Source organism: Nerophis ophidion, linkage group LG16 (genome assembly GCF_033978795.1).
Source record: "Nerophis ophidion isolate RoL-2023_Sa linkage group LG16, RoL_Noph_v1.0, whole genome shotgun sequence".
Classification (NCBI taxonomy): Eukaryota; Metazoa; Chordata; class Actinopteri; order Syngnathiformes; family Syngnathidae; genus Nerophis; species Nerophis ophidion.
Genome location: NC_084626.1, coordinates 42,796,007 through 42,823,246, shown reverse-complemented (window position 1 = coordinate 42,823,246; position 27,240 = coordinate 42,796,007). Strand labels below are relative to the sequence as shown.

Sequence of the window (27,240 nt, the reverse complement as noted above, 5' to 3'; positions counted from 1 at the left end):
TTAGAAAAAAAGTCGAATTATTGTGACAAAAAATATTTTTTTTGAATATTCTCAAAAAAAATGTTGCAAGATAAAATTATGTCACTTTACAAGATTAAAGTTAAATATATTATGAAAAAGTTTTTTTTTTCTTTTAGAAAAAAGTTAGAAATAAGACAAAATTCAAAATTTTACAGTAAAATGAACATAAACACTATCATATATTCAATATTAAACTAAAAAGTCAATGGCAGTTTTGCAAAAAGGCACTTGAATATGGACGACATAAGAAAAATGTTTTCATTGTACAAAAATTATGTCAAAATATGTTGAGAAAAAAAGATAAAATAAAAAAATATATACCCTTTACACCATTAAAGTTAAATATATGGTGAAAGTCTTTTTATTTTTAGAAAAACACAATATTATGAGAAAAATATATTTTACATGAATTGTTTAGAAATATCTTTTAAAAAAATTACTGAAGTCAAATATGTTGTTGAAAACAAATATATATTTTTCTTTTAGAAAAAAGTCGAATTATTGTGACAACATTTTTTTATACAATAATGTTTTGGAATATTCTAAGAAAAAAAATGTTGCAAGACAAAATTATGTAATTTTACAAGATTAAAGTTAAATATATTATGATTTTTTTTAATTTAACACAATATTGTGAGAAAAGAGGTATTTTACATGAATTGTGTAGAAATGTTTTAAGAAAAAATGAATAAAGTCAAATATGTTGTCGAAAAAAAATCACTTTTTTTTTAGAAAAAAAAGTCGAATTATTGTGACAAAAACTATTTTTTTGAATATTCTAAAAAAAAATGTTGCAAGACAAAATTATGTCACTTTACAAGATTAAAGTTAAATATATCATGAAAAGTATTTTTTTTCTTTTAGAAAAATGTTAGAAATAATAAGACAAAATTCAAAATTTTACAGTAAAATGAACATAAACACTATCTTATAAAAATATTAAACTAAAAAGTCAATGGCAGTTTTGCAAAAAGGCACTTGAATATGGACGACATAAGAAAAATGTTTTCATTGTACAAAAATTATGCCAAAATATATTGAGAAAAAAAGATAAAATGAAAAAATATATAACCTTTACACCATTAAAGTTAAATATATGGTGAAAGTCTTTTTATTTGTAGAAAAACACAATATTATGAGAAAAAGGTATTTTACATGAATTGTTTAGAAATATCTTTAAAAAAAATTACTAAAGTCAAATATGTTGTTGAAAAAAAAAAAAATTTTTTTTTTTAGAAAAAAAGTCAAATTATTGTGACAACATTTTTTTTTATACAATAATGTTTTGGAATTTTCTAAGCAAAAAAATGTTGCAAGACAAAATTATGTCATTTTACAAGATTAAAGTTATATATATTATGAAATTTTTATTTTATTTAACACAATATTGTGAGAAAAGAGGTATTCTACAAGAATTGTGTAGAAATATTTTAAGAAAAAATGACTAAAGTCAAATATGTTGTAAAAAAAAAAATCATATTTTTTTTAAGAAAAAAAGTCGAATTATTGTGACAAAAAATATTTTTTGGAATATTCTCCAAAAAAATGTTGCAAGACAAAGTAATGTCACTTTACAAGATTAAAGTTAAATATTTTATGAAAAAGTATTTTTTTCTTTTAGAAAAAAGTTAGAAATAAGACAAAATTCAAAATTTTACAGTAAAATGAACATAAACACTATCTTATAAAAATATTAAACTAAAAAGTCAATGGCAGTTTTGCAAAAAGGCACTTGAATATGGACGACATAAGAAAAATGTTTTCATTGTACAAAAATGATGTCGAAATATGTTGAGAAAAAAAGATAAAATAAAAAAATATATACCCTTTACACCATTAAAGTTAAATATATGGTAAAAGTCTTTTTATTTAAAAAAAAACCACAATATTATGAGAAAAAGGTATTTTACATGCATTGTTTAGAAATATCTTAAGAATAAATTACTAAAGTCAAATGTATTGTTGAAAAAAAAAAATAAAATATATATATATATATATATATATATTTTTTTTTTTTTTAGAAAAAAAAGTCAAATTATTTTGTCAACATTATTTTTATACAATAATGTTTGGAATATTCTAAGAAGAAAAATGTTGCAAGACAAATTATGTCATTTTACAAGATTAAAGTTAAATATATTATGATTTTTTTTTTAATTTAACACAATATTGTGAGAAAAGAGGTATTTTACATGAAATGTGTACAAATATTTTAAGAAAAAATGACTAAAGTCTAATATGTTGTGGAAAAAAATTTGATTTTTTTTTAAAAAAAGTCGAATTATGGTTACAAAAAATGTTTATACAATATTTTTTGGGAATATTCTAAGAAAAAAAATGTTGCAAGACAAAATAATCAAATATATTGTGAAAGACTTAATTTTTTTTAGAAAAACACAATATTATGAGAAAAAAGCTATTTTACATGAATTGTGTAGAAATATTTTAAGAAAAAAATGACTAAAGTCAAATATATTGTGGAAAAAGTCATATTTTGTTAGAACAAAAATTATGTCATTTTACAAGATTAAAGTTAAATATATTATGAATTTTTTTTTAAAGGTAGAAATTTTGTAAAAAAAAGTTGTCAATGTACAAGAATGATGCACTGTAGGAATATTTTAAGACAAAATTCAAAATTTTACAGTAAAATGAACACAAACACTATCATATAAAAATATTAAACTAAAAAGTCAATGGCAGTTTTGCTAAAGGGAACTTAAATATGGACTACATAAGAAAAATGTTTTCACTGTACAAGAATTATGTCAAAATATATTGAGAAAAAAAGATAAAATAAAAAAATATATACCCTTTACACCATTAAAGTTAAATATATGGTGAAAGTCTTTTTATGTGTATAAAAACACAATATTATGAGAAAAAGGTATTTTACATGAATTGTGTAGAAATATTTTAAGAAAAAATTACTAAAGTCAAATATATTGTGGAAAAAAAGTCATATTTGTTTAAGAAAAAAAAGTACAATTATTGTGAGAAAAGAATTTCATACAATAATTTTTAGTAATATTTTAAGAATTTTTTTTTTTTGCAAGACAAAATGATCATTTTACAAGATTAAAGTTAAATATATTATGAAAAATTATTTTTTTTTTTTAGAAAAAAAGTTAGAAATATTGTGAGAAAAAGTTGTCATTGTACAATAATTATTGTACAATTTTTTTATACAATAATTTTTGGGAATATTCTAAGAAAAAAAATGTTGCAAGACAAAATTATGTCATTTTACAAGATTACAGTTAAATATAGTATGAGAAAGTTTTTTTTTCAAAAAACTTGTAAATATTGTGAGAAAAAGTTGTCATTGTACAATAATTATGCAATGTAGGAATATTTTAACACAAACTTCTAAATTTTACAGGCAAATGAACACAAATACTATCAAATAAAAATATTAAACTAAAAAGTCAATGGCAGTTAGCAAAAAGGCACTTGAATATGGATTACATTAGAAAAATGTTTTCGTTGTACAAAAATTATGTCAAAATATGTTGAGAGAAAAAGTTAAAATAAAAAAATATACCTTTTACAGCATTCAAGTCAAATATATGGTGAAAGTCTTTATTTTTAGACATAATATTATGAGAAAAAAAATATTTTACATGAATTGTGTAGAAATATTTTAAGAAAAAATGACTAAAGTCAAATATGTTGTGGAAAGAAAATCATATATATATATTCTTTAAATAGTCGAATTATTGTGACAACAATTTTTTATACAATAATTTTTGGGAATATTCTAAGAAAAAAAATGCAAGACAAAATTATGTAATTTTACAAGATTAAAGTTAAATATAGTATGAGAAAGTTTTTTTTTTTTTCAAAAACTTGGAAATATTGTGAGAAAAAGTTGTCATTGTACAATAATTATGCAATGTAGGAATATTTTAACACAAACTTCTAAATTTTACAGGCAAATGAACACAAACACTATCAAATAAAAATAATAATAACAAGTTGAGTTCATACCAAAAAGTTCTATTTTGGTTTCATCTGACCACATGACATTCTCCCAATCCTCTGCTGTATCATCCATGTATCCATTTTGGTATAAACTCAACTCGTCGTGTTTGGAGGAAGAAGAATACTGAGTTGCATCCCAAGAACACCAAACCTACTGTGAAGCATGGGGGTGGAAACATCATGCTTTGGGGCTGTTTTTCTGCTAAGTGGACAGGACGATTGATCTGTGTTAAGGAAAGAATGAATGATATTTTGAGCCAAAACCTCCTTCCATCAGTGAGAGCTTTGAATGGTTGACCAAATACTTATTTTCCACCGTAATTTATAAATAAATTCTTGAAAATTCCTACAATGTGAATTCCTGGATTTTTTTACACATTTTGTCTCTCACAGTTGAAGTGTACCTATGATGAAAATTACGGACCTCTGTCATCATTTTAAGTGGGAGAACTTGCACAATCGGTGACCGACTAGATACTCTTTTGCCCCACTGTATATTGTATTGTTTTTTTAAGTAAAAATTATGAAAATGGCCCCCCGCCTGCTCTGATTTTTCAGCGTGCGGCCCTCTGTGGAAAAAGTTTGGACACCCCTGCGTTAAGCGGTGACGGAACGTACCGATGTGCTCCCCGCAGGAATCGCAGTACTCGGCGTAGAGCGATTCGAAGCAGGCGCAGCAGTAGGGTCTCCCCTCCTTCATGATGTAGCGCTGGCCCCCCAGCACCGTCTCACACTCGAAGCAGCAGAAGTGCTTCATGTGCCAGTGACGGCCCTCGGCTTCTGTGCACTCGTCTGCCAGGATGATCTAAAAAATAAAAGGAACAAATGAGATCTGTTAACCAGGAGATAAAACCTTGGCTGTGATAAGAGACTTCAGTCTCTTGGCGGCTTAGTAGAGGACTTGTTTGGACCTTTGGTGCCAGCTTCTAATGACACTTTTAAACCTCTGCTCCATCTTTTAAGCCAGTTAAATTGTTCAAGCCTGCTGTGTTGGACCATCACTTTATAACACAACATGGTGTTATTGAGACTTTTCTCACTTGGTGTTTTTTGCCGATATCGTCCAACTCTTAATTACCGATTCCGATATCAACCAATACAGATGCATACAGTGGTGGAATGAACACATTATTATGCCTAATTTTGTTGTGATGCCCCGCTGGAAGTATTCAAAAATGTAACAAGGTTTTCCAAAATAAATCAACTCAAGTTATGGAAAAAAATGCCAACATGGCACTGCCATATTCAGGGATCAAATGTCTTTCTAAGGTTTTATTATTATTATACCGCCGCCTCTTTGAGCTGTAATTTGACCCTCTTAACATGCTTCAAAACTCACCAAATTTTACACACATATCAGGACAGGCGAAAATTGCCATCTAATAAAAAAAAAAATCAAACCCCAAAAGTCAAAATTGCACTCTTGCGCCCCCTAGGAAAAAATACAGACGAAACTGCTTGTAACTTCCGTTAGGAATGTCGTAGAGACATGAAACAAAAACCTCTATGTAGGTCTGACTTAGACCTACATTTAATAGAGTGACATCCTTCTGCAAAAATCAACAGGAAGTTGGCAAACACCCCTTCAAAACAAAAGTTTCCTAAAAAATACAATTTTTGCCTCTTCGAGCTGTAATTTGACCCCCTTAAAATACTTTAAAACTCACCAAAATTTACAAAAACATCAATACTGGCGAAAATTGCCATCTAATAAAAAACAAAAACCTAAAAGTCAAAATTGTGCTCTAGCGCCCCCTAGGAAAAAACACAGACAAAACTGCTTGTAACTTCCGTTAGGATTGTTGTAGAGACATGAAACACAAACCTCTATGTAGGTCTGACTTAGACCTACATTTCATAAAGGGACATCTTTCAGCAAAAATCAACAGGAAGTTGGCAAACACCCCTTCAAAAAAAAATTTCCTAAAACATGTCATTTTTGCCTCTTTGAGCTGTAATTTGACTCCCTTAACATGCTTCAAAACTCACCCAATTTTATACAAATATCAGGACTGGCGAAAATTGCCATCTAATGAAAAACAAAAACCTAAAAGTAAAAATTGCGCTCTAGCGCCCCCTAGGAAAAAACTGAGACAAAACTGCTTGTAACTTCCATTAGGAATGTCGTAGAGACATGAAGCAAAAACCTCTATGTAGGTCTGACTTAGGCCTACATTTCATAAACTGACATCCTTCAGCAAAAATCTACAGGAAGTTGGTAGACACCTCTTCAAAACAAAAGTTTCCTAAAAAATGTAATTTTTGCCTCTTCGAGCTGTAATTTGACCCACTTAAAATGCTTCAAAACTCACCAAATATTACACAAACATCAGGACTGGTGAACATTGCCATCTAATAAAAATAAAAATAATAATAATAATAATAAAATTGCGCTCTAGCGCCCCCTAGGAAAAAACAGACAAAACTGCTTGTAACTTCCATTAGGAATGTTGTAGGGACATGAAACAAACACCTCTATGTAGGTCTGACTTAGACCTACATTTCATAAACTGACATCTTTCAGCAGAAATCAACAGGAAGTTGGCAAACACCCCTTCAAAACAGAAGTTTCCTAAAAAAATGTAATTTTTGCCTCTTCGAGCTGTAATTTGACCCACTTAAAATGCTTCAAAACTCACCAAATTTTACACAAACATCAGGACTGGTGAACATTGCCATCTAATAAAAATAAAAATAATAATAATAATAATAAAATTGCGCTCTAGTGCCCCCTAGGAAAAAACAGACAAAACTGCTTGTAACTTCCATTAGGAATGTTGTAGGGACATGAAACAAAAACCTCTATGTAGGTCTGACTTAGACCTACATTTCATAAACTGACATCTTTCAGCAGAAATCAACAGGAAGTTGGCAAACACCCCTTCAAAACTGAAGTTTCCTAAAAAATGTAATTTTTTCCTCTTCGAGCTGTAATTTGACCCCCTTAACATGCTTCAAAACTCACCAAATTTTACACACACATCAGGACAGGCAAAAAATTGCCATCTAATAAAAAAAACAAAAAACCCAAGAGTCAAAATTGTGCTCTAGCGCCCCCTAGGAAAAAACACAGACAAAAAACTGCTTGTAACTTCTGTTAGGAATGTCGTAGAGACATGAAGCAAAAACCTCTATGTAGGTCTGACTTAGACCTACATTTCATAAATTGAGATCTTTCAGCAAAAATCAACAGGAAGTTGGCAAACACCACTTCAAAACAGAAGTTTCCTAAAAAAATTTAATTTTTGCCTCTTCGAGCTGTAATTTGACCCACTTAAAATGCTTCAAAACTCACCAAATTTTACACAAATATCAGGACTGGTGAACATTGCCATCTAATAAAAAAATAAAATAAATAATAATAATAAAATTGCGCTCTAGCGCCCCCTAGGAAAACACAGACAAAACTGCTTGTAACTTCCATTAGGAATGTTGTAGGGACATGAAACAAAAACCTCTATGTAGGTCTGACTTAGACCTACATTTCATAAACTGACGTCTTTCAGCAGAAATCAACAGGAAGTTGGCAAACACCCCTTCAAAACAGAAGTTTCCTAAAAAATTTCATTTTTTCCTCTTCGAGCTGTAATTTGACCCCCTTAACATGCTTCAAAACTCACCAAATTTTACACACACATCAGGACAGGCAAAAAATTGCCATCTAATAAAAAAAACAAAAAACCCAAGAGTCAAAATTGTGCTCTAGCGCCCCCTAGGAAAAACACACAGACAAAACTGCTTGTAACTTCTGTTAGAATGTCGTAGAGACATGAAACAAAAACCTCTATGCAGGTCTCTCTTTGACCTACATTTCCTAAAATAACATCCTTCAGCAAAAATCAACAGGGAAGTTGGCAAACACCCCTTCAAAACAGAAGTTTCCTAAAAAATGTCATTTTTGCCTCTTTGAGCTGTAATTTGACCCCCTTAAAATGCTTTAAAACTCACCAAAATTTACACAAACATCAAGACTGGCGAAAATTGCCATCTAATAAAAAAACAAAAACCTGAAAGTCAAAATTGCGCTCTACCGCCCCCTAGGAATAAAAACAGACTGCTTGAAACTTCCGGTAGGAATGTCGTAGAGACATGAAACAAAAACTTCTATGTAGGTCTCACTTAGACCTACATTTCATTAATTGACACCCTTCAACAAAAATCAACAGGAAGTTGGCAATTAGGCTTTCAAAACAAAAGTTTTGTGAAAACCCGTCACCTTTTTTCAAACTTTATCTCCTTTGAGCGCATTTGCAGTGTTGGCTTCAATTTTGCACAGAAAAAGATTGAACCCTTCTGATTAAAAGTTGCGCAAAGAGTTTTTCTAACTGCTCCGGTTTTGATTTTACGAGCCTTCAAAGAACCGCTACGCTGATGCTGCTGCGCTGCTGCCGTCTCAAGATGGCCGCTTAAAAGCAGGAAGCACCAGCGTGACCACACAATGCAGAGAAGGTAGGTACTGTGCGGGTAAAGATATGTTGACTGGGTGAAAGAAGGAGGCACCAGCATGTATGGCTGAAAGAAAGAAGCACCAGTGTGACCCCAGGATGCAGTGAAGGTAGGTAATGTGCAGGTAAAGATATGTTGAATGGGTAAAGGCAGGAAACACCAGCAAAAGTCGGCACCAGTCTAACACTGCTTGCAGCTTTAATTATTATTGAAGTCTCAAAGTGCATTATTTTTTTTTAACGTGCCTCAAAACAGCAGCTTAGAATTTGGGACATGCTCTCTCTCTCTGGGTGGGGTTAGGGTTAGCAGGGATGTATATTGTAGCGTCCCGGAAGAGTTAGTGCTGCAAGGGTTTCTGGGTATTCGTTCTATTGTGTTACGGTCCGGATTATCTCCTGAAATGTGTTTGTCATTCTTGTTTGGTGTGGGTTCACAGTGTGGCGCATATTTGTAACAGTGATAAAGTTGTTTATACGGCCACCCTCAGTGTGACCTGAATGGCTGTTGACCAAGTATTATATTTACATCTAACACATTTTTCCCCAACTCATATGGAAACGGGGTTTGTCATTTCTGTGGGCCGTGAACTCACCATTGCGTGGACTGTGACTCAACAGTTTGTTTACATGTACAACTTTCTCCGACGCTGCCACAGAAAGACATGTTTTATGCCACTCCTTCTCTGTCTCATTTTGTCCACCAAACATTTTATACTGTGTGAATGCACAACGGTGAGCTTTGTTGTAATTGTTTTGTGTTGAGTATGAATCAGGCATATTTGGTCAGTGCATGACTGCTAGCTAATAGATGCTAACTGGCTAGCTGTATGTACATATCGCTTGGTTATGCCTCATTTCATTTCCTTTATTTATGTGTATTTAGTTTATTTTTCCATCTTTCATGACACATTATCTGTATGTAATATTGGCTGCATTTCTGATAGTCGTTTGTGCGCCATGTTGTTCCAGACCACAGCAAACGTTACCCAGCTTGCAAAGATTGCAATAAATCCATTAGAAGAAGACAGCCTGACGTTTCCTTTAACTTGGACACAAACATCCATATATTCGGTCATTCTAAAACTGTCATTTCCAGGAGTTATCTCACACTCTAAGAAGTTTTACTAATGATTTCCACTGTTGCAAAAATGTGTAGAATAAATATTACATTTCAACATTTCTGTCAACGAAGATTTGCGCCAGCCTGCGACCCATAGCCATTTTGATAGTAGGCTAAGACATGTGTTGCCATCATTATAACACTAATATAAGACTTTTAATTTTTTTTGCAGCTCCAGACTGACTACTTTTTTGTATTTGTGGTCTTTCAACATTTTGGGTCGCCGACCCCTGATCTAACACAACGCAAGGAAAAGGGCACTCTTGTGCACTTTAGAAGTCGAACTAAATAGTGTTACGTAGCATTTATTTGCGGTTAATCGCGGGCAACCATGTGATAACCTCAATAAAACGTTTATTTTGTTTTATAGACGTTGTTAAAGACAGATGTATGTGCCTTTTAAGTACCGAGAGTGTCATTGTCTCCCTTTAAGGAGGAAGTTAGTGTTAATAGTCAGGAGATCATTAGAACTGAAGAAGGTTTATGGTTTAAGAATGACCGTGTGTGTGTGTGTTTGTGTGTGTGTTCTTGTATTTCTACCCTTCTTGAGACGTCAACAAGGAAAAGTGACGTCCATATCAGGACCGGTGAACAAGTTAGGACATAAATCATGGTCCAGAAAACCATTGTATCTGATAGAGAGCCAAATACCAGAGTCCGTGAACATTGCTCCAAAGTCAGGATTTTTTTGTTGATTTAAGGTGTGTACAAAAGTAAACATTGACAAGTGCCAAGGCAGCAATATATGATAAAACGAGGATGGTCCCAAAAAGGAGGGATTTTTCAAATTGACTGTCTGTCGGTTTTTATAAGTGCCCCCCCCTGGTCAACATATGAAAAAACAAGTGTGTGTAAGACATTGAAATGCGCCCCCTGTAGCCAAAATTGATTTAAAAAAATGATGGATATGTATATGGAGACATAATTTGAGAGGAAATAATAAAGATTAAAAGACAATTACTAACAAAAAATAAAAAGTATAGTATATATATTTTATTAATGTTGGAAATACTAATCTTTATATATCTAGAAAGGGCGGTCCTACAGAGGTAGGCATTTTTCGGAGGTCTCAAGAAGGTAACAAATACAAGAATGTGTGTGTGTTCTTGTATTTCTACCCTTCTTGAGACGTCAACAAGGAAAAGTGACGTCTATATCAGGACCGGTGAACAAGTTAGGACATCATGGTCCCTATACAGAAAACCATTGCATCTGATAGAGAGCTAAATACCAGAGTCCGTGAACATTGCTCCAAAGTCGTGTTTTTTTTGTTGATTTAAGGTGTGTACAAAAGTAAACATTGACAAGTGCAAAGGCAGCAATATATGATAAAACGAGGGTGGTCCCAAAAAGGAGGGATTTTTCAAATTGACTGTCTGTCGGTTTTAAAAAGTGCCCCACCTCTGGTCAACATATGAAATAACAAGTGTGTGTAAGAGATTGAAATGCGCCCCCTTTGGCCAAAATTGATTAAAAAAAATGATGGATATGTATATGGAGACATAATTTGAGAGAAATAATAAAGATTAAAAGACAATTACTAACAAAAAATAAATAGTATAGTAAGTATTTTTTATTAATGTTGTAAATACTAATCTTTATATATCTAGAAAAGGCGGTCCTAAAGAGGTAGGCATTTTTCAGAGGTCTCAAGAAGGAAACAAATACAAGAGAGTGTGTGTTTTTGTATTTCTACCCTTCTTGAGACGTCAACAAGGAAAAGTACCGTCCATATCAGGACCGGTGAACAAGTTAGGACATAAATCATGGTCCCAATACAGAAAACCATAGAGAGCCAAATACCAGAGTCCGTGAACATTGTTCCAAAGTCGTGATTTTTTTGTTGATTTAATGTGTGTACAAAAGTAAACATTGACAAGTGCAGAGGCAGCAATATATGATACGAGGGTGGTCCCAAAAAGGAGGGATTTTTCAAATTGACTGTGTGTATGTTTTAAAAGTGCCCCCCCTCTGGTCAACATATGAAATAACAAGTGTGTATAAGACATTGAAATGCGCCCCTTTTTAGCCCAAATTGATTAAAAAAATATATATATATGTATATGGAGACATAATTTGAAGTAAATAATAAAGATTGAAAACCAATTACTAACAAAAAAAAAAAAGTATATTATGTATATTTTATTAATGTTTTAAATACTAATCTTTACATATCTAGAAAAGGCGGTCCTAAAGAGGTAGGCATTTTTCGGAGGTCTCAAGAAGGTAACAAATACAAGAGTGTGTGTGTTTTCTTGTATTTCTACCTTTCTTGGGACGTCAACAAGGAAAAGTACCGTCCATATCAGGACCGGTGAACAAGTTAGGACATAATTAATGGTCCCTACACAGAAAACCATTGCATCTGATAGAAAGCCAAATACTAGCGTCCGTGAACATTGCTCCAAAGTCATGATTTTTTTTGTTGATTTAATGTGTGCACAAAAGTAAACACTGACAAGTGCAAAGGCAGCAATATATGATAAAATGAGGGTGGTCCCAAAAAGGAGGAATTTTTCAAATTGACTGTGTGTCGGTTTTAAAATTCCTCCCCCTCTGGTCAACATATGAAATAACAAGTGTGTGTAAGACATTGAAATGCGCCTCCTTTGGCCAAAATTGATTAAAAAAAAAAAGAATATGTATATGGAGACATAATTTGAAATAAATAATAAAGATTAAAAAACAATTACTAAAAAAAATAAAAAATATAGTATGTATATTTTATTAAAGGCCTACTGAAATGAGATTTTCTTATTTAAACGGGGATAGCAGGTCCATTCTATGTGTCATAATTGATCATTTTGCGATATCGCCATATTTTTGCTGAAAGGATTTAGTAGAGAACATCGACGATAAAGTCCGCAACTTTTGGTCGCTAATAAAAAAGTCTTGCCTGTACCGGAAGTAGCAGACGATGCGCGCGTGACGTCACGGGTTGTGGAGCTCCTCACATCTGAACATTGTTTACAATCATGGCCACCAGCAGCCAGAGCGATTCGGACCGAGAAAGCGACGATTTCCCCATTAATTTGAGCGAGGATGAAAGACTCGTGGATGAGGAAAGTGAGAGTGAAGGACTAGAAAGAAAGAAAAAAAAAGACTATACATTCCGAGCGACTCGGATGTTATTAGACAAATTTACTAGGATAATTCTGGAAAATCCCTTAACTGCTTATTGTGTTACTAATGTTTTAGTGAGATTATATTGTCGTACCTGTACAACCTGAAGGTCGGCCCCGCACCTTTCTTCAGCACCAGTCGACGGGTGGGACCCTCTTCGAAACACGATTTTTCGAAATGATCGCTGCATAATACACTGTACTTTGTGTGTGTGGTCCAATCCAACCGTGTTCGCTTGACGTATGTGAATTATATTTATATAGCACTTTTCTCTAGTGACTCAAAGCGCTTTACATAGTGAAACCCAATATCTAAGTTACATTTAAACCAGTGTGGGTGGCACTGGGAGCACGTGGGTAAAGTGTCTTGCCCAAGGGCACAACGGCAGTGACTAGGATGGCGGAAGCGGGAATCGAACCTGCAACCCTCAAGTTGCTGGCACGGCCACTCTACCAACCGAGCTATACCGCCCCATGTAATTTAGATATTGGGTGTCACAATGTAAAGCGCTTTTGAGTCACTTGAGAAAAGCGCTATCCATCCATCCATCCATTTTCTACCGCTTATTCCCTTTCGGGGTCGCGGGGGGCGCTGGCGCCTATCTCAGCTACAATCGGGCGGAAGGCAGGGTACACCCTGGACAAGTCGCCACCTCATCGCAGGGCCAACACAGATAGACAGACAACATTCACACACTAGGGCCAATTTTAGTGTTGCCAATCAACCTATCCCCAGGTGCATGTCTTTGGAGGTGTGAGGAAGCCGGAGTACCCGGAGGGAACCCACGCATTCACGGGGGAGAACATGCAAACTCCACACAGAAAGATCCCGAGCCTGGATTTGAACCCAGGACTGCAGGAACTTCGTATTGTGAGGCAGACGCACTAACCCCTCTGCCACCGTGGAGCCCGAGAAAAGCGCTATATAAATATAATTCACTTCACTTCACATCTTTCGGGAATGTAAACAATGAAACACCGGCTGTGTTTGTGTGGCTAAAGGCGGCCGCCATACACCGCTTCCCACCTACAGCTTTCTTCTTTGACGTCTCCATTATTCATTGAACAAATTATAATTCAGTAAACTAAACTGGCCATATTAGCATGTGTTGCAATGTTAATATTTCATCATTGATATATAAACTATCAGACTGCGTGGTCGGTAGTAGTGGCTTTCAGTAGGCCTTGAATGTTGTAAATACTAATCTTTATATATCTACAAATGGTGGTCCTAAAGAGGTAGGCATTTTTCGGAGGTCTCAAGACGGTAGGAAATGCAAGAATGTGTGTGTGTGTAAAACCAATGAGCATCATATGACAGCAGTTTAGTGCATAGCTGAGCCATGTGCAGACTGTGTGTGTGTGTGTGTGTGTGTGTTGATGATGATTGTCCACATGCAGACATGCTGGAGACGGGCGTCTACCTCGTCACAAGCTGTGCAGCGCGGCTTCAGCCTCTCCGCATGGTGCCGTCCACAGAAGATCTTGCCGTCCTGGTAGAAGTAGATGAGGTCCACCAGGAGCTCCTTGCACATGCTGCACACAAAGCAAGCCGGGTGCCAACACATGCCGTGGCCGGCGCGCGTGGCAAACACAGCGATGTCGCCGCCGTTGATCTGGCCCCCGCACTGCCAAGAAAGAGGAGAGGAGGAACGTCAACACGGTGAACCCTTCCTGCGGGACCACCACAACTCGGAAGTGACACCGTGCAGCGGTGCGATAATGTAAATCAGGGGTAGGGAACCTATGGCTCTAGAGCAGGAGTGGGCAAACATTTTGGCTCAGGGGCCACATTGGCTTTTGGAATTTGACGGACGGGCCGGGCGAACACATGCATTTCATATCTGTTGGAACTACAAGTCAAGTCAAATCATAAATGGTGGAACTAAGAGTCAAAGCATATAGATGTTGGAACTAAGAGTCAAAGCATGTCGTATCTGTTGGAACTAAGAGTCAAAGCATATAGATGTTGGAACTAAGAGTCAAAGCATGTCGTATCTGTTGGAACTAAGAGTCAAGTCAAATCATAAATGTTGGAACTAAGAGTCAAAGCATATAGATGTTGGAACTAAGAGTCAAAGCATGTCGTATCTGTTGGAACTAAGAGTCAAATCAAATCATATATGTTGGAACTAAGAGTCAAAACATATCATATGCTGATCCGCCTCCGCTTGGGATGGTTTCCTGCTGGCTCCGCTGTGAACGGGACTCTCGCTGCTGTGTTGGATCCGCTTGGGACTGGACTCTCGCGACTGTGTTGGATCCATTATGGATTGAACTTTCACAGTATCATGTTAGACCCGCTCGACATCCATTGCTTTCCTCCTCTCCAAGGTTCTCATAGTCATCATTGTCACCGACGTCCCACTGGGTCATTATTGTCACCGATGTCCCACTGGGTGTGAGTTTTCCTTGCCCTTATGTGGGCCTACCGAGGATGTCGTAGTGGTTTGTGCAGCCCTTTGAGACACTAGTGATTTAGGGCTATATAAGTAAACATTGATTGATTGATTGATATATGTTGGAACTAAGAGTCAAAGCATAAATATGTTGGAACTAAAATCAAAGCATATTAAATATGTTGGTACTAAGTCAAAGCACATATCTGTTGGAACTAAGGGTCAAAGCATGTCGTATCTGTTGGAACTAAGAGTCAAAGCATGTCGTATCTGTTGGAACTAAGAGTCAAATCAAATCATATATGTTGGAACTAAGAGTCAAAGCATAAATATGTTGGAACTAAAATCAAAGCATATTATATATGTTGGTACTAAGTCAAAGCACATATCTGTTGGAACTAAGGGTCAAAAAGCATATCATATCTGTTGGAACTAAGAGTCAAAGCATGTCGTATCTGTTGGAACTAAGAGTCAAATCAAATCATATATGTTGGAACTAAGAGTCAAAACATATATATGTTGGAATTAAGAGTCAAAGCATAAATATGTTGGAACTAAAATCAAAGCATATTATATATGTTGGTACTAAGTCAAAGCACATATCTGTTGGAACTAAGGGTCAAAGCATATCATATCTGTTGGAACTAAGAGTCAAAGCATATCATATCTGTTGGAACTATGAGTCCAAGCATATCATATCAGTTGGAACTACGAGTCGAAGCATATCATATCAGTTGGAACTAAGAGTCCAAGAATATCATATATATTGGAACTAAGAGTCAAAGCATATCATACACGTTGGAACTAAGAGTCATCTTTGCTCAATTCTGTTTTAATATTTGGCGGGCCGGATCAAAGAGACCAACGGGCCGGATGTGGCCCTTGGGCGGTAGTTTGCCCACCCCTGCTCTAGAGCCAGATGTGGCTCTTTTAATGATCGCATCTGGCTCTCAGATCAATCTCAGCTGACATTGCTTAACACGATAAGTCAGTGTTTTTCAACCTATTCGGAGCCCAGGCACATTTTTTTCATTGAAAAAATTCCGAGGCACCCCACCAGCAGAAAACATAGAAAAAATGAAACTCAGTAGCCAATACTGACAATAAAAAAATCGTTCTCGCAATTGTTTGACCACAACCAACCATGCATCAATATAGCTCTTGTCTCAATGTCGGTGTACTGTCACAACCTATCAGATCGTGCTGTAACTTATTTAGAGTTTTTTGGTGTTTTCCTGTGTCTTGCGCTCCTATTAAAAAAAACAAAAAAAAACATGTGTTTGGGGTCATTGTCCTGTTGGAACACCCAATTGTGCCCAAGACCCAACCTCCGGGCTGATGATTTTTGGGTTGTCCTGAATTTTTTATTTTTTTTATTTTTTGCAACTTAACGCCAAAAAAACGGAAATGCTGATTATCGGTCCTGCTAGACACCGACCTCTATTTAATAATACAACTTTAACATTTGACAACCAAATAATAAAACAAGGTGACTCGGTAAAAAAATCTGGGTATTATCTTCGACCCAACTCTCTCCTTTGAGTCACACATTAAAAGCGTTACTAAAACGGCCTTCTTTCATCTCCGTAATATCGCTAAAATTCTCTCCATTATGTTCACTAAAGACGCCGAGATCATTATCCATGCGTTTGTTACGTCTCGTCTCGACTACTGTAACGTATTATTTTCGGGTCTCCCCATGTCTAGCATGAAAAGATTACAGTTGGTACAAAATGCTGCTGCTAGACTTTTGACAAGAACAAGTACGTTTGATCACATTACGCCTGTACTGGCTCACCTGCACTGGCTTCCTGTGCACTTAAGATGTGACTTTAAGGTTTTACTACTTACGTATAAAATACTACACGGTCTAGCTCCATCCTATCTTGCCGATTGTATTGTACCATATGTCCCGGCAAGAAATCTGCATTCAAAAGACTCCGGCTTATGAGTGATTCCTAGAGCCCAAAAAAAGTCTGCGGGCTATAGAGCGTTTTCCGTTCGGGCTCCAGTACTCTGGAATGCCCTCCCGGTAACAGTTCGAGATGCTACCTCAGTAGAAGCATTTAAGTCTCACCTTAAAACTCATTTGTATACTCTAGCCTTTAAATAGACCTCCTTTTTAGACCAGTTGATCTGCCGCTTCTTTTCTTTTTTCTCCTATATCCCCCCCTCCCTTTGTGGAGGGGGGTCCGGTCCGATGACCATGGATAAAGTACTGGCTGTCCAGAGTCGAGACCCAGGATGGACCGCTCGCCTGTGTTTCGGTTGGGGACATCTCTACGCTGCTGATCCGCCTCCGCTTGAGATGGGTTCCTGTGGACGGGACTCTCGCTGCTGTCTTGGATCCGCTTTGAACTGAACTCTCGCGGCTGTGTTGGAGCCACTATGGATTGAACTTTCACAGTATCATGTTAGACCTGCTCGACATCCATTGCTTTCGGTCCCCTAGAAGGGGGGGGGGTTGCCCACATCTGAGGTCCTCTCCAAGGTTTCTCATAGTCAGCATTGTCACTGGCGTCCCACTGGATGTGAATTCTCCCTGCCCACCGGTTGTGAGTTTTCCTTGCCCTTTTGTGGGTTCTTCCAAGGATGTCGTAGTCGTAATGATTTGTGCAGTCCTTTGAGACATTTGTGATTTGGGGCTATATAAATAAACATTGATTGGTTGATTGATTTTGGTGGCTTTTCCTCGTTTGTTGGTATTTACCTCTAGCAGATTCATGTATTCCTTGACTGCTATTCCCCGCACCTGCCTTGTTTTCGCAATCAAGACTAAGTTGTGCAGACGCACTGCTTCTTTGTGGGGACATTGTTGTCATGTCATGTACGCATTTACTTTGTGGACGCCGTGTGCTCCATACGCCGTAAGTCTTTGCTGTCGTCCAGCATTCTGTTTTTGTTTACTTTTCAGCCAGTTCAGGTTTAGTTTCCTTTCAATGCCTTTTCTTAGCGTCACTCGCCTTTTGTTTATTTTTGGTTTAAGTGTTGGATGCCTTTTTACCTACACGCTGCATCCCGCATATTGGGATACCAACATACCGTGTTCTCGACATCTACAAAGAAATTGGCTACCTGCTGCCACCTACTGATATGTAAGAGTATTACACGGTTTCCCTGCCGAGCTCTAGACAGCACAGACACTCAACAAAGACACATTTCCAGATTATAAGTACTGGTTTGAAAAACATATTTTTAACCCAATTAGGTGAAATTACATAATCTTCCACGGCTCACCTGAATGTATCTCATGGCACAGTAGTGAAAAACACAGCGATAAGTGATGAATAATTCCGCTGGTAAAAGTGTGAAAAATAACGTTCAAAATATAAAACATTTTCATACGTTTTAATCCATCCATCCGTTTTCTACCCCACTTGTTCAAGAAGTCGCATTAATGGTAAAAACTATTTTATTCATCCATCCATCATCTTCCGCTTATCCGAGGTCGGGTCGCGGGGGCAACAGCCTAAGCAGGGAAACCCAGACTTCCCTCTCCCCAGCCACTTCGTCTAGCTCTTCCCGGGGGTTCCCGAGGCGTTCCCAGGCCAGCCGGGAGACATAGTCTTCCCAACGTGTCCTGGGTCTTCCCCGTGGCCTCCTACCGGTTGGACGTGCCCTAAACACCTCCCTAGGGAGGCGTTCGGGTGGCATCCTGACCAGATGCCCGAACCACCTCATCTGGCTCCTCTCGATGTGAAGGAGCAGCGGCTTTACTTTGAGTTCCTCCCGGATGGCAGAGCTTCTCACCCTATCTCTAAGGGAGAGACCCGCCACCCGGCGGAGGAAACTCGTTTCGGCCGCTTGTACCCGTGATCTTATCCTTTCGGTCATTACCCAAAGCTCATGACCATAGGTGAGGATGGGAACGTAGATCGACCGGTAAATTGAGAGCTTTGCCTTCCGGCTCAACTCCTTCTTCACCACAACGGATCGGTACAACGTCCGCATTACTGAAGACGCCGCACCGATCCGCCTGTCGATCTCACGATCCACTCTTCCCTCACTCGTGAACAAGACTCCTAGGTACTTGAACTCCTCCACTTGGGGCAGGGTCTCCTCCCCAACCCGAAGATGGCATTCCACCCTTTTCCGGGCGAGAACCATGGACTCGGACTTGGAGGTGCTGATTCTCATTCCGGTCGCTTCACACTCGGCTGCGAACCGATCCAGCGAGAGCTGAAGATCCCGGTCAGATGAAGCCATTAGGACCACATCATCTGCAAAAAGCAGAGACCTAATCCTGCGGTCACCAAACCAGAACCCCTCAACGCCTTGACTGCGCCTACAAAATTTTGTCCATTATTGGTTAATTTCTGTCCATTATTGGTTGATTTCTGTCCATTATTGGTTAATTTCAGAAAAACAAGGTTATTAAAAAGAAGGAGATACTTATAATACTTTGAAAATGTTTGGTCTTACTTAAAAATGCACAAATTTAGTTGTATTCAGTGTTAAAAAATATTATATGGCTCTCACAGAAATACATAGTCAAATATTTGGCTTTCATGGCTCTCTCAGCCAAAAAGGTTCCCGACCCCTGATGTAAAAGTACCTGTGGAGTAACAACCAACATCAAGCATTATCTTCTTTGCACAGACATCCCATTCAGTCGGGGGTATCAAACTTACGGGCCCTGTTTTGCAGCCCGCAGGTCCATATCTACTTAACTTCACAGTTTAGAGCACAGGTGTCAAACTCAAGACCCGGGGGCAGATCTGGTTTCCCAAGTTCGGACACCTTCTCCTCATTAAATGTGTATTCTTTATTTTCACGACTATTTACATTGTAACATGTGCAGTTATGTACTCAATAAAAAAAAGGTGAAATAACTAAAAACACGCACAAGGATCTAAAACACACGTACGAGGATCTAAAACACATGTACCAACACACGGAAATCAGGAAGCGGGCCCCAAAGACTGTCAACAGGGATGAAGGAGCATACCAACTATCCCACACCTGGGACACAGTCCTGCAGGGCCGCCCCCCCGGCCGTATGGTAGACATCCAGACAACAGGGGGCGCCCTGCCCTACCCCCGGCGCACACCAGGGGACGCCGCCATCCCACCACTTCAGGTGGGATGGTACAATCCATATAACACGTCACGCTCTGATGAAGGCTGCAGAAGAAGCCGGAACTTGTCAGGCACAACACTTTACCTTACTAGCCTATAGAAATCAACCATTTATAAATCTAAAATCCACGTATGCGTATCTAAAACATAGGTACCAAGATCTAAAACACACGTATGAAGACCTAAAACAAACGTCTCAAGATCTAAAACACATGTACGCGGATCTAAAACACATGTACCAAGATCTAAAACACATGTATGGGTATCTAAAACAAACGTATCAAGATCTAAAACACACGAATGAAGATCTAAAACAAAAGTATCAAGATCTAAAACACACGTACGCGGATCTAAAACACACGTATGAAGACCTAAAACAAACGTATTAAGATCTAAAACACACGTGCGCGGATCTAAAACACACGTATGGGTATCTAAAACACACATACGCAGATCTAAAACACACGTATGAAGATCTAAAACAATTGTATTAAGATCTAAAACACACGTATGGGTATCTAAACCAAACGTATCAATATCTAAAAAACATGTAAGCGTATCTAAAACACACGTACGCAGATCTAAAACACACGTATGGGTATCTAAAACAAACGTATCAATATCTAAAACACACGTATGCGTATCTAAAACACACATACCAAGATCTAAAACACACGTATGAAGACCTAAAACAAACGTATCAAGATCTAAAACACACGTATGCGTATCTAAAACACACGTACCAAGATCTAAAACACACGTATGAAGACCTAAAACAAACGTCTCAAGATCTAAAACACGTATGCGTAACTTAAACACACGTACCAAGATCTAAAACACATGTATGGGTATCTAAAACAAACGTATCAAGATGTAAAACACATGTATGGGTATCTAAAACACACATATGCAGACCTAAAACCCAAGTATGAAGATCTAAAACACACGTATGAAGATCTAAAACAAACGTATCAAGATCTAAAACACACGTACGTGGATCTAAAACACACGTACCAAGATCTAAAACACATGTATGGGTATATAAAAAAAACGTATCACTATCTAAAACACACGTATGCATATCTAAAACACACGTACCAAGATCTAAAACACACGTATGCGTATCTAAAACACACGTACCAAGATCTAAAACACACGTATGAAGACCTAAAACAAACGTCTCAAGATATAAAACACACGTATGGGTATCTAAAACACACATACGCAGCTCTAAAACACACGTATGAAGATCTAAAACAAACGTACCAAGATCTAAAACACACTAATGGGTATCTAAAACAAACTTATCAATATCTAAAACACACGTATGCGTATCTAAAACAGACATACGCAGATCTAAAACACACATATGAAGATCTAAAACAAACGTATCAAGGTCTAAAATACACATACGCAGATCTAAAACACACGTACCAAGATTTAAAAAACACGTATGCGTATCTAAAACACACGTACCAAGATCTAAAACACACGTATGGGTATCTAAAACAAACGTATCAAGATCTAAAACACACGTATGCATATCTAAAACACACGTACCAAGATCTAAAACACACGTATGAAGACCTAAAACAAACGTCTCAAGATCTAAAACACACGTACGCGGATCTAAAACACATGTACCAAGATCTAAAAGACATGTATGGGCATCTAAAACATACGTATCAAGATCTAAAACACACGAATGAAGATCTAAAACAAACGTATCAAGATCTAAAACACACGTACACGGATCTAAAACACACGTACCAAGATCTAAAACACACGTACCAAGATCTAAAACACACGTACCAAGATCTAAAACACACGTATGGGTATCTAAAACAAACGTATCAATATCTAAAACACACGTATGCGTATCTAAAACACATACGCAGATCTAAAACACACATACGCAGATTTAAAACACACATACGCAGATTTAAAACACACATACGCAGATTTAAAACACACGTATGAAGATCTAAAACAAACGTATCAAGATCTAAAACACACATACGCGGCTTTAAAAAACATGTACCAAGATATAAAAAACACGTATGTGTATCTAAAACACCCGTATGCATATCTAAAACACACGTACCAAGATCTAAAACACACATATGCGTATTTAAAACACACGTACCAAGATCTAAAACACACGTATGCGCACTTAAAACACACGTATGTGTATCTAAAACACACGTTCGCAGATCTACAACACATGTACGCAGAGCTAAAACACACTTACCAAGATCTAAAACACACGTAAGCGTATTTAAAACACACGTACGCAGAACTAAAACACAAGTAAGTGGATCTAAAACACAAGTAAGTGGATCTAACACCCAAGTATTCTTATCAAAAACACACGTACGCGGATCTAAAACACACGTAAGAAGGGTTAAAACCCATGTAAGTGGATTGAAAACACAAGTATGCATATCAAAAACACAAGTACGCAGAGCTAAAACACACGTACAAACATCTGAAACACATGTACGAAGATCTAAAACATACATACACAGATCTAAACCACACGTACGCAGATCTAAAACACACGTACCAACATCTAAAACACATGTACCAAGATCTAAAACACACGTACCAACATCCAAAACACATGTACCAAGATCTAAAACACACGTACCAACATCTAAAACACATGCACCAAGATCTAAAACACACATATGCATAGCTAAAACACACGTACCAACATCTGAAACACATGTACGAAGATCTAAAACATACGTACACAGATCTAAAACACACGTACGCAGATCTAAAATACACGTACCAACATCTAAAACACACGTGCCAACATCTAAAACACATGTACCAACATCTAAAACACACATATGCATAGCTAAAACACACGTACACGGATATAAAACACACGTACCAACATCTGAAACACATGTACGAAGATCTAAAACATACGTACACAGATCTAAAACACACGTAAGCAGCTCTAAAACACACGTACCAACATCTAAAACGCATGTACCAAGATCTAAAACACACGTACCAACATTTAAAACACATGTACCAAGATCTAAAACACACGTACCAACATCTAAAACACAAGTACCAAGATAAAAAAGACACATATGCGTAGCGAAAACACACGTACACAGATATAAAACACACCAAGATCAAAAACACATATGCGTAGCTAAAACAAACGTACACAGATATAAAACACACGTACCGACATCTGAAACACATGTACGAAGATCTAAAATATACGTACACAGATCTAAAACACACGTACGCAGATCTAAAATACACGTACCAACATCTAAAACACACGTACCAACATCTAAAACACATGTACCAAGATCTAAAACACACATATGCATAGCTAAAACACACGTACACAGGTATAAAACACACGTACCAACATCTGAAACACATGTACGAAGATCTAAAACATACGTACACAGATCGAAAACACACGTACGCAGATCTAAAATACATGTACCAAGATCTAAAACACATGTACCAACATTTAAAACACATGTACCGAGATCTAAAACACACATATGCGTATCTAAAACACACGTACGCAGATCTAAAATACACGTACCAAGATCAAAACACATGTACCAAGATCTAAAACACACATACCAACATCTAAAACACATGTACCAAGATCTAAAACACACATATGCATAGCTAAAACACAGATATAAAACACACGTACCAACATCTGAAACACATGTACGAAAATCTAAAACATACGTACGCAGATCTAAAACACATGTATCAAGATCTAAAACACACATATGCGTATCTAAAACACACGTCCACAGATATAAAACACATGTACCAAGATCTAAAACACACATATGCGTATCTAAAACATACGAACACAGATCTAAAACACACGTACGCAGATCTAAAACACATGTACCAGGATCTAAAACACACATATGCGTATCTAAAACATACGAACTCAGATCTAAAACACACGTAAGCAGATCTGAAACACATGTACCAGGATCTAAAACACATATATGCGTATCTAAAACACACGTACGCAGATCTAAAACACACGTACGTGGATCTAAAACACACATATGCGTATCTAAAACACATGTACACAGATCTAAAACACACGTACGCAGATCTAAAACACACGTAGCAACATCTAAAACACAAGTACCAAGAGCTAAAACACACATATGCGTATCTAAAACACACGTACGCAGATCTAAAACACACAAACCAACATCTTAAACACACGTGCAAAGAGCTAAAACACACGTACGCTGATCTAAAACACACAAACCAACATCTTAAACACACGTATAAAGATCTAAAACACACATATGCGTATCTAAAACACACGTACACAGATCTAAAACACACAAACCAACATCTAAAACACAAGTACCAAGAGCTAAAACACACAAATGCGTATCTGAAACATAAGTACGTAGAGATAAAACACACGTACAAACATCTGAAACACATGTACCAACATCTAAAACACATGTACAGAGATCTAAAACACACGTACCAACATCTAAAACACAAGTACCAAGAGCTAAAACACACAAATGCGTATCTGAAACATAAGTACGTAGAGATAAAACACACGTACAAACATCTGAAACACATGTACCAACATCTAAAACACATGTACCAAGATCTAAAACACACATATGCATAGCTAAAACACACGTACACAGATATAAAACACACGTACCAACATCTAAAACACATGTACCAAGATCTAAAACACACGTACCAACATCCAAAACACACGTACCAACATCTAAAACACTTATACCAAGATCTAAAACACACATATGCGTATCTAAAACACACGTACACGGATATAAAACACACTTACGCATATCTAAAACACACGTACCAACATCTAAAACACTTATACCAAGATCTAAAACACACATATGCGTATCTAAAACACACGTACACAGATATAAAACACACTTACGCATATCTAAAACACACGTACCAACATCTAAAACACAAGTACCAAGAGCTAAAACACACATATGCGTATCTGAAACACAAGTACGCAGAGATAAAACACACGTACAAACATCTGAAACACACGTACAAACATCTGAAACACAAGTACTAAAAGCTAAAACACACATATGCATATTTATAACACACGTACACAGATCTAAAACACACAAACCAACATCTTAAACAAGTACCAAGAGCTAAAACACACATATGCGTATCTAAAACACATGTACGCAGATCTAAAATACACATACGTGGATCTGAAACACAAGTACGCAGAGATAAAACACACGTACAAGCATCTGAAACACATGTACGAAGATCTAAAACATACGTACACAGATCTAAAACACACGTACACAGATCTAAAACACACGAACCAACATCTAAAACACATGTACCAAGATCTAAAACACACATATGCGTATCTAAAACACATGTACACAGATCTAAAACACACGTACGCAGATCTAAAACACACGTACCAACATTTAAAACACATGTACCAAGATCTAAAACACACATATGCGTATCTAAAACACATGTACACAGATCTAAAACACACGTACGCAGATCTAAAAAACACGTACGGAGCTCTAAAACACAAGTATGTGGATCTAAAACATAAGATAAAACACACGTACGAACATCTGAAACACATGTACGAAGATCTAAAACATACGTACAAAGATTTAAAACACACAATGAGATATGTATACAGACACACAAATTTGTACACATGCACGCAAATTGGATTAGACACCCACAGATTGAAATACATGTTTGGAAATAATTTGAGCCCAATAAAACTTCTAGCCTACTCAAAGTTGAAGTGTCAACATCTCAAGACTTTCACTGCTATTTGCCATTTCACATAAAAAAAAAAAAATCAATAAAATTAATGTTTTTTTTTACGTGTGTGGCCTTCATGGTCAGAAAGGAATTTGAGTGGCGGGGCGAAAGGAGAGAACTAAAAGTGGGGAGATGTACGGCTAAGAGGAGTGGAGGGAAGAGGAGTTGAAGAGATAAACAATAAGGAAAGTGAAGGAGACAGGGGTCAAAGGTTAGGAGGGGAAAGACAGATTTAGAAGAGTGGGAAGATGATGACAGCAGGAGAGTTGCAGGCTGGAACACAACTCACAGCTGCATGGAGGTGATGTGTGGACGTGGAGGCCCGGGAACATAAATCAATTAATCCAAGGATAAATGAAAATGAACGACATGGATAAATTGCCATGTACCCGTGCGTTTGTGTGGGTTCACTCTGTGTAGTGAGACAGGCCGCAAAGGAACACTAATTAGGAGGAAAAAGGAAGATTGCAAAGTCTCTGTGGCTTTAAACCCAATGAGCAATATGAGCCCATCAACCAAACTTGTTGGAAAGTGATGGCAAAAAAAAAAAAACATTGCCACAGTTTTTCCAACTGCTAACACATATTCAGGGAGCCATTTTTATTTCTACTATGTGTTAACTTATTTCAGATAATTAAAAGTTATTGACCTTCCAATTACGATGATGAAAAATGCTGATTCAGATTTAAAAGTTGATTGTGTTTAAAAGGGTTACACGCATTATCATTATTAGTAGGACTATTTTGTTTATTTTTATTTTAATATATATTTTTCTGCTAGATATATTTTATTTTGTTAAATATATTGTAATATTTTACATGTTAATTGGGATTTACTATATATTGTATGTATTATATAATCATCAATCAATCAATCAATGTTTACTTATGTAGCCCTAAATCCTTAGTGTTTCAAAGGGCTGCACAAGCCACAACGACACGGCTCAGATCCCACATCAGGGCAAGGAAAAACTCAACCCAATGGGACAATGAGACACCTTGGAGAGGACCGCAGATGTGGTGACCCCCCGCCATGGGTGAGCGGTGCAATGGACGTCGAGTGGATCTAGCATAATATTTTGAGAGTCTAGTCCATAGTGGATCTAACATAATAGTGAGAGTCCAGTCCATAGTGGATCTAACATAATATTGTGAGAGTCTAGTCCATAGTGGATCTAACATAATAGTGTGAGAGTCCAGTCCATAGTGGATCTA

General features: G+C 36.8%; 1 protein-coding gene across 1 annotated transcript in view; it reads right to left on the bottom strand.

The window, feature by feature from the left end:
• The window catches only part of prickle2b (prickle homolog 2b), a 113,767-nt gene that overhangs the window by 17,170 nt on the left and 69,357 nt on the right, over nt 1–27,240 (bottom strand). The window contains exons 5-6 of the mRNA XM_061875257.1: nt 14,117–14,320; nt 4,624–4,810 (exon numbers count right to left, since the gene is read on the bottom strand). Of these exons, the coding sequence (XP_061731241.1) occupies nt 4,624–4,810; nt 14,117–14,320 (391 nt within the window). The remainder of the gene's footprint in view (nt 1–4,623; nt 4,811–14,116; nt 14,321–27,240) is intronic.